Source organism: Lepisma saccharinum, chromosome 1 (genome assembly GCF_977018435.1).
Source record: "Lepisma saccharinum chromosome 1, izLepSacc3.1, whole genome shotgun sequence".
Lineage (NCBI taxonomy): Eukaryota > Metazoa > Arthropoda > Insecta > Zygentoma > Lepismatidae > Lepisma > Lepisma saccharinum.
Genome location: NC_139229.1, coordinates 174,222,655 through 174,232,456, shown reverse-complemented (window position 1 = coordinate 174,232,456; position 9,802 = coordinate 174,222,655). Strand labels below are relative to the sequence as shown.

General features: G+C 36.0%; 1 protein-coding gene across 1 annotated transcript in view; it reads right to left on the bottom strand.

Annotated features, from left to right (window-relative positions):
* Positions 1-1,524: 1,524 nt before the first annotated feature.
* Positions 1,525-9,802, bottom strand: part of LOC146004258 (serine protease snk-like) — a 40,626-nt gene continuing 32,348 nt past the window's right edge. Inside the window, exons 5-7 of the mRNA XM_083142953.1 lie at positions 7,272-7,531; positions 6,272-6,438; positions 1,525-1,746 (exon numbers count right to left, since the gene is read on the bottom strand). Coding sequence (XP_082999079.1) covers positions 1,579-1,746; positions 6,272-6,438; positions 7,272-7,531 — 595 coding nt within the window. The 3' untranslated portion in view covers positions 1,525-1,578. The remainder of the gene's footprint in view (positions 1,747-6,271; positions 6,439-7,271; positions 7,532-9,802) is intronic.

Sequence of the window (9,802 nt, the reverse complement as noted above, 5' to 3'; positions counted from 1 at the left end):
TTTAGTGGGGGCAGTCAATCCCTTTTAATTTGTGTCCCGACTTTTTCCATCTCGGTTCACACACACCTTGCTATAAAGAACACTACTGGCCCACAACAGACGCTGTACTGCTTATGTAGGACATTCTGTAGAATACTGTGTACATTATTAAAATTGTTTTGAATTTTTTCACGAGTCAAAAACAGCAGTTTGACACTCAACAAATAGGAATCAATGGTTTCTTTGATTAGTGTGTCACTAATGTTTCACATAAATTTTCATAGAGAGGAATTTTGTATACTCTTTACATTATAGAACAAAAGTTTCTTAATGACTGAAATACAAAACCAACCATATAGGGGAATTAGCTTTTTCCATCCGCACCACGCGGAGTATAAAAAAACTTTTTTTTTTCCTTTCTCCAACATCAGGATATTTCAGCAACTGATGTCGATTCTGCCAGTCATAGATTGCCTTATAATTAATGAATATAATGTAAATTGGATAATCCACTTCACAGCAGAGGTGTTGCTACATTTCTTGTCAAAAATTTAACTTAAGTACTTTTAACAGATACTGTTATTTTTCTAACAGTTTTACAGTATTATTTACGAGATTCTGTCAATCGGAATTTATTTTATTGCAACTATTCTTCTTTTCTACTTGTAATTATCTTGAATATAAATACACAGAGATGTGACCGTACAACACCAACAACTCTCACATGTGTAGAGAACATCAAGGTCAAAGAATTTGATTATATGAGCCATTGAAAATTGCTTTTTCTATCCTATATGTATGCAAACTCACTTAATAGGTTCTTGACTACTCAAGACCAAGGCTCTATTCCACTCACTCAAAGATGAACTTGTGACTGTACAGGAATTGTTATTTAATGTCTTGTGTCAGGCAAAATGAGAGTTAAAAGATCAGCCTATCCTGGCCCACCAATTCAAATGAGTTCTTGTTCTTCACCTCCATGTTAACACAACTATGTGTTTTATTTATGTATTTTTTCATGCAAGTTAAATGAATATGAAATGATTCTTACATAAATAGCATTTATTGTACATAAGACATGTTATAAGCATTTTTTTCTCAGTAAGCACATCCTCTTTTATCTCAAAATCCATTTGCCTTTTTTTACATTTATGAACACTACTATTGTGGCAAGAACACAATATCTATGAAATAGCTTTATTTTTCTCCAATTTTAAACTAAGGGGGAATCTATCTTGAAAATTTTCACTGCACTGAAAAACGTTTAAGCTGTCTGAAGAAAGAAGTGCTATCATCTTTTGATTCTAACACTTATTTTGATTTATTTATTCCCATCATGCATCACAACTTTATTTCCTCATGACTGGAAGGAGTTCAGCTGACTTTTCAGCTAAAGTAGATTTCTTTGGCACAAAATAAGTTGTTTTGCATGTGCAACTTTGATTTGAGAGAGACGATGGAAAGAAAATATATATATATATATATATATATATATATATATACACACACACACACACACACACACACACACACACACACACACACATACATACACACACACACACACACTTACATGGCATGCACAGTAAAAACAACACATCACGGCCACACAACACTTTCAATCCATGGCACAAAAGAAGACACTCGAGAATACACCCCAGGTGCATTTCTTGCAGCACAGTACTTTCCAAAGGACGTAACCCCAATGATGTAATAAACACACTGATTATTTCGACTTTTAATTTGGATAGGACCTCCTGAGTCACCCTGCAAAGAATCAGAAGAAATGAATGTAAATATCATTACCATACAGTAATGTTGAATTTAAATCACTCCTTGTTTCATTGGCAGTCCCATATAGTGGATTCAGCAGTGGCTCATGACTTTTCAAAGATGCATGCTACAGGTAGATGTTGTTTTTTTTGCATTTACAATGACCCCCCTCCCGCCCCCAGTGGCGTATCCTGGAATTTCATAAAGGGCATGCTTACACAATTTTTTTAAAACATATGTATTATGGAATGGGGCATAGCATTATACGTATTCAATAGTTGACAATTTGCACATTAACATTACTAAATATTGCATAACATATGAAATAATAAAAAAAAGTAATAAAGTAATGGCTCTAAATGGCAGCTCTGGTTTTGCTAAGAAACATGCACAGTCTATCAGTCATTTCAAAACTTCCCTGTTTATTGTTACGGCCTCATTATGAAGCTTTACAGATATTTTCATTTATTGATTTATCTGAAGATTTATTCTTGTTCACCCAAATGTGGAAAGCTCTAAACTTGCTCTAATATGACCGAGAGATTTCTCATGTCTTGAAATAGAAACAGATAGTACGTTTTAAATTACTAAATCCATCCTTAGTCCACACACTTGTTCTATCAACACCAAACAATAGACAAGGCCAACAGAACAACCTCTCTGTAACATCACAACCTGCTAACCAGCTAGTTTTCTTGTATTGAGCAGTTTGAAAATGTCTTACATACTCCTGTTTCTTATCCTTATAACTACTACACAGGTCGGTTAAAGAAGGGCAAGGTCTTATCATTTTTAACTATTTCTTGTTTTTCTGAGAAAGAGCGAAAGTTTAATTGTTTTTTAATTAGGTCCTGTATCACACCCTCTTTTTCATTTTCCATCATTTTTTAAATATTTCGGGAAAATACTGCACTAAGTCATGTGGAACTTTGAAAGAGGCCGAGAAATAAAAATAAACCAAACTTTAAACTAAATGTGCATTGCACTGTACCTCCAAGGAGAAAAATCAATCACTGCCACTGATCTTTGTTGAACGAAACAACAAGCACACTCTTCTCTGTAGCTGTCACACTGCATGCAGCCAATGTGATATTCACGCATTGTTAGGGGGAAGAAGTGGAGAGGGGAGGGAAGAAGCACGCAAGCAGCACTTGCTCACGTTAAAATCTTCCTTCACTGATGTGGTTCATCCAACAGCTTGCTCTGCGACAACAATAAAGAGCATTTCTACATTCTAATTTCTAATTTCGCATCGCATGCGTCCAGAAGACACCTCTGCCAACCCCCCCTCCACACACATACACTCACTTGGAACCGCTAGCAAACGCAGGATTTTTTCCCAACGTGACTAGAATTGTAAAAGTCGGCATCACATAGCTGCTTTCTAGGTAGGGGAGGAATAAACTATAAAATATTTTGCAATCATCGCTTTAAACCTTAATTTTAAAACCTATTCAAAGATGGTAATTGGAGATAATTTTAAGGGGTGTTTGCATTCAATAATGATTTTTTTCAGAGTTCTTTACTGCTTTCAATTGAAGCTCAAAATTTCGAGATGGGATGTTGCCATGGGTGTCCAGAAGGAGGGGGCAAGAGCGGACCATGCCCCTCCCCACTGGAAATTGAAAATCAACCAAATATTATATATTTCATGCATATAATTTCATTTCAGCCACAATAATATGTGTTAATTAATGCACAAACATGATAAATTCAAATTTAAGCAATTTGTTTTAGGAAACAACACTATTATTGGGGAAAATGTACCTTGTTTGCCCCCCTGGAAAAAGAAAATACCTTCCTTGCTCCTCCCTATAAAAAATCCTGCAGATGTCCATGGATGTAACCCCCATCAACTCCCCTACCTCAAACTCGCATACACCACTGCTTGGAACAACAAAGCACAACTGATCATTCACAGTGATTACTTCACATGTTACATGCTTGACAAAGAACTGCACAAAAAAGAATGGTGTCTGAATCTGTCAAGCTATCCGCAAACTTTCATCATATACTGAGATGACAACACTTACCGTGCTGTGGATCTGTATGGCTTGCTAGCAGATGGTTTTTCCGAGCTGACACCCTAGCTCCCCCATAAAAACTGAAGGGCATTCAGGCATACTGTGAGGTGGCGGAAACGTGTTATGAAGCCAATAGCCCGGTATTCATTGTAGCTTAAGAGTGTGTGAAAAATACATATAAATAAAATACGGTGCAAATTTACAGATATGTTTACCTTTTAAGTGGAATAAAACAAATCTGCTCTATACACACCTAATAATTTCAAATATTCTGAGATTCAGAAAAATACTCCATAATTTAAAATGAATTGACTAGTGGACAAATTTATACATAGGAGTAAAGGGTGCCCAAACCCTGGTGAGGAAACCATGTTTTTTCATTCCAACTTTAACTTTGCTCTGGACCTGGCAGCCTTGCAGTTTGAACATGCAACTTCTCTTTCAGCTGCCTTTTATCACTGTCTGGAGATGCGACCACAAAAATTTAATGATTTCCAACGTCTGGTGAATTTTTCTATTTCATTCACATTTTTCTTTTAAATATCAGCCCTTCTGGTCTTCCTTCCTTTCTTTCCCTAGGAAAGAGATAGGAGATATTTTTAAAATATTTTTTTATCATTTGAATGTCCCTTCAGTACTTTCATCTTATTGTAATTAACTAAAAGTATCAGAAGGGGAATGCTAAATAACAAGAAAGTACACCAACTCCAATTATAGAATATCAGGTGAAAGAAAAGTGGATTTTAATTCCTGGTTGCATTCATTAGTAGCACATTGTTTTGTAGATTTACAAAGTTTCACTTAGAAAACTGTTCATGATGCATTTAATATTTTACAGTGGAAACAATGGCAATATTGGCAAAGGCACACCCGGTCCTTCAAAATGTCCCAAGACTGGCAGATATTATACGTGTAAAATATCGTTTATGCCAGTCTTGTCCCCCCCCCCCCCAATATATTTGAAGTTTGACTATTGTGAACTGAAAGTAAGTGATCACTTCATTTTCAAACGCATCAACATTGTCATCAATTTACTACCGTAAATGGAAGTAATCCATGGAGGGCTAGTGTGCATGTGTACCTGTGAGGGGGAGGGAGGGAGGGAAAGTGAATTTTAACTGTGCTCCCTGATGTTTTAGAATGGGTTTAATGCATTTTAATGCACACTTTCAGAAGTTTTCCACAGAAGTTTAACATCTAGTGAACTGAACAGGTGTCTTGCATCTCATTACAAAGATATTAAATGAGTCATTGCAGACATTATGGACAAAAGAGTATTAGAGGCGAGGCAGACTCATGTCACACATTGCATGAGATCCTACACTTTTCAATGTATATGATACAACAATAAAAAACTTTGTCAAGTTTGCCCTTAATATCCGCAATGCCTCAAATTATCTCTTGAAAAATCGATGTGCTATTTTAGTATGTTCTTCCATATGTGTTCATTAAATTTTAGAAAAAATATTTCCACACAAACAGATAAAACAGATAAAGTGACAATAGCATGTACATATTTCAATGTTTACATAAAATAAAGCTAGTATAGAGCGACCACAAGGAAAAGAACCTTCGGCCAAAAGTCTTCCTGCACCTTCCCTTCCATCAGTTCAAATCAGGCCATAAGAAAGCTGCTCCACTCTGCCCCTCCACTCCATGCAGGATGATGACGTGCAGGCTCTTTTGCCGAAGGAACAATTATAGAGGAACAATTTATGTATAGCAAAGTGTCTTCAACTGAAAATCATATTTGAATTATTATGTGACAATAGACGATCCCCGAGGTAATTCATACATAATAATAATAACCTGTGGCATAACAGCCTATGAGGGCCATTGCCTGCCTACTAATTGCTGGTCTCACTCCCATCAGAGGTGGTAGATCATTCAACCAGTTATGGGATGATATGAGGTTAATGTAGGTTTTCTATGGCCAGGTTGTGCTACTCATTCTTAGCTCCCCAATTTCCTCACAATGGTGGGTGGCCACCAGTCCCATACACAGGATGAATTCTCAGGAGAAAATTTATGCTTTCCACAAGAGGTTTGAACCTGTATGTGTCTCATAGATGGGGACCAAAGCTTGCACCTTAGACTGCACGGCCTTTGTACGGGACATAATTCATAGATATGAATACAAAATTTTGTGTATTTTCCCAGATAATACAGGATGTTACTAGATCAAGTTATGATACCCAGGCATGATGGTAAATAATTGATTCCATACCACTATGAAAGTAAGGAACTTTATTTGTTTATGTTTCAACTTCAGTGAAATATGTTTTTCAAGGTCAAGACATTTGTTTCAAGGTACAATGCTTACTAATATATATATGTATGTTAAATGTCTATTATTTACTACTAACAAATATTTTTTTTTTTTTTTACTGGGATTCGGATTTTATTTGAAATCGTTCTACTACACACAATCCACTCAAGCTTTAGAGATTAGATCTAATGTCATACAATGTCCCATACTGTAATTTGATACTCACCTGACAAGTATCTTTCCCTCCTCGAAGCTCTCCAGCACACATCATAGAAGATACAATACCTCTGGAAAGCTTGTTTGTTGTGCTATCAGCTTTGTACAAACCATTGCAAATGTCATTATCAATAATTGAAAGAGTGACTTTTAGCAAAACATCACTTGGATTTTCAGCTACAAAAAAAAATATACACAAGAAAATAAGCTTCATAAAATTCAATAACCACGTTCAACATTTCTGCACACAATTCTCATTATCAATTTTGATATTTGACCTTTGTTTGATATTTTCTTCCAATTTATATTAAAGTTAGTAGGGTTTCTTTTTATGAAGGTTTGCAATTGCTATATTATCAAAATTTTATGAACTCGTGAAGCAAGGAACCATCAAATTATATTGTTTGTTGCTTCTTTTATCTGGCTTCCTCGATCATAATTAGGGCCTCCCACATGGCGCAGTGGTAGCGTCATTGCCTTGTAATCGAGGGGTCCCGGGTTCGATACCCGGTGGAGGCACAAGTGGTTCGGATCCCACTTTAAACTGTAGGTCCAGTCCCTATTAGCCTTACTGTGCATAAAGTGGACTTAAAACATCAAATCCCGGCAAATCGATCATAATTTTATACTTTTGCGTCTACATATACCTGTCCAACCTCTCTAACTGCTGAGTAATACCACAGCAGTAATAAATAATTATTTGTTACCATAACATTCAGTTGACTCAGTGGTTGAGCCGAGTGATACCTCAAACATACATTTCCTATGTGTACCAAATAAAGTAGCAATGTATTCCAAAACTCAGCCAAGCATCTCCCGATCTAGAAATTTCCACTTCGAGCACTGTATTTCGGAGATCTGGGTTTAAGACCTGGTACTTGTGGAATTTCTTTACTCTATCAGTCATTTGCTCATAAACTGATGTACTTAAAGAACTTTTAAAAAATATGTATCAATACCTTGATGATAAATTTTATGTTTCAACTAAATAGACAAATATATCTTCTTACCATAATCTATTCTCCCCCATCCAGTGGCCACTGTTTTGTTGCCTGGATATGTGTTCCTTGAATACAGGCAGGCTGGACGGATGAATTTGCTGAAGCGTACAGGCCTATTCAGTTTAAGGACAGCAATGTCATTATACTTGGCTGTGGGCCTGTAGTCTGGATGCTTAATTATTTGCTCTATTTCATAATCAACTGGACGTGCTCCATCATCATCCCTCTTTAGATTGTGTTCGCCAAGACGGACTACTTGAGGTGGACCCCTGAAATGAATTCATTAAGGTTTATACAAGAGTCTTTCCTACTCTCAAAAATGAAACCAGCTTGAGATATCTGTGTGAAAGTATTAAATGTTGAATACACCTTGGCAGGTGTACGAAAAATGATTCAAAATGATGAACAAGCATAGAAAAATGTTTTCTATGAGATTTTCAACTTCCAAATGCCATATCTTAATTTGTACAGATTTGTTTACCATTAGAATAACAGCCTTCAACTCCATCAATCCACATCTAGTAAGATATAAATCCAGATATTTTCTGAGCAGTGGCAGCAATTAGGGGGGCACGTGGGATGGCAGTTGCCCCCTCCCCCCAAACTTTTTGCCACTTTTGTCCCTGTAATATGCTAAACCCTATCTACAAAAGGAAAAGTAAACTGTTCTTGGCCCCCTAGTTTTGGCACCTTGGCCTTCCCCTCCAGTTTTGGAATCCAATCACCACCACTGTCTGAGAGCATACTAGTATATGCAGTAGAATCAATCAAATTGCTAGTTCAGCTTATATGTAGTATGTGTAGTATGTAGGCTTTAACATTAAATCCTGTCATCTTCTTACCTTCAATACTATCACATTCACATAGTTAGATCACTTGCAGGGAATTAACAGTAGGAGGTATATAGCTTCACTTTAAATATGCTGCACCTTTCTTTCAATATTGTTGAACTGCATCAGAGTAAAGAGAAAGAACTGAAAATCCTAGATTATGTATTTTATTTTTATGATGCAAGAATATTCAAAGTATGATGTCTGATACGTATTGGTATCTGCCAATATAGCAATAATAGCAGTATCAGTATTGGAAAGTATCAGTTGGATTTTATTTACCAATATCAGCCGATACGTTTCCAGCATTTTGGTATTTGCTTGTCTGCAAAAATGCCATGCAACACTTTTGTGGAGTGTAATTATCCTGTAAGTTATGCAAAATTCAAAGTTTACATTTATTTTGCACCAAGATTGTGTGAAAAAATGTATTTTGTGATTCCAAAACAAGTATTTTAATATTCTCATGTAATTAATTCTTGAATATTTTGATGCATATAATTGGAGTGGAATACTCAGCCACTAATATTAATCAATATTTTGAACAACTTTCAGTTGTTCTATTTTCAAACATCAGTATTGCTATTGGTGGGAATCGGTAAGAGTATCAGCATCCCTATGGATATCAGTTCAGTCCTAGTAGGGATCATTGAATACGTTCAGATTCCCATGTATTTTTTATGGAGAAAACTATCTTAAAAATTATCCTGAATGCAATATAAAATTATCATACTTATACCAGTTTCCTCCATCTAATGAGATTTAACCTACAACATGCCAAACCTCTATGCCTGGTGAATGAATATTCTAATACTTGGTGGTGATTGATAGAGGCCTTAAAGACTAAGACTGATGAAGCAATTCAGGTTGACCAGGATTTCATGTTAAACCATTGTTCTTTGTGCCACCAGATTTGGCACCAAGTGATTACTACTTGTTCTCAAAATTGAAAGACTTTCTTTCAGTAAAGCACTTTGCTGATGAACTCAAAGATGAAGTCACTACATGGTTGAATACATTGGCAGCAACCAAGTGCAATGATGGTATCAAAAACTGGCATTATGCTATGATAGGTGCTTGTTTACACACCAAACAAACCTCCAACCAAGGAAGACACGTATTGTATCAAAATACCCTCAGCTTGTTTACATTAGCATATGAAATACTCCAAAATATGCATTAAAAAGCTTTGCATGCCAAAAAATGCATATTTTGTGTGCCTGCTGTTACAACTGTACTCCACCCAGGAAGTTGGCATTAATTTTTCTAGTAACCCTGATGTGGGCTCAGTATGCACATATTATGTTGCCTCCACATCTATCACCCAATTCATATTATATGAGGCGGAATATGTAAGAAATTGAAAAATCACTGGAAAATGGCAGATTTTTTAAATGACATAGCACAAAAGGGACAAGTGATACCCAAGCCAAATTCCACATACTACATAATCAGACCTTCCTGTAATATGTGTCAAAATTTCAACTTGTTATTGGCAGGCGCTAGTGTCCAGTAAAGGTAGACCCTTAAATGCCGATCGCGCTTTCAGCGGGCAGTTTGGTATGGCATAAGGTTTGAAATAAAGATTTATATCTCCATAACTATGAATGCTAGTTACAAATTATAGCTAATTTATTTCAGTATAGTCTTAGCTGCATGAATATTGTTAAAAAAATAGAAGAATAGATGAAAGTTAAAAAATCTTATTTT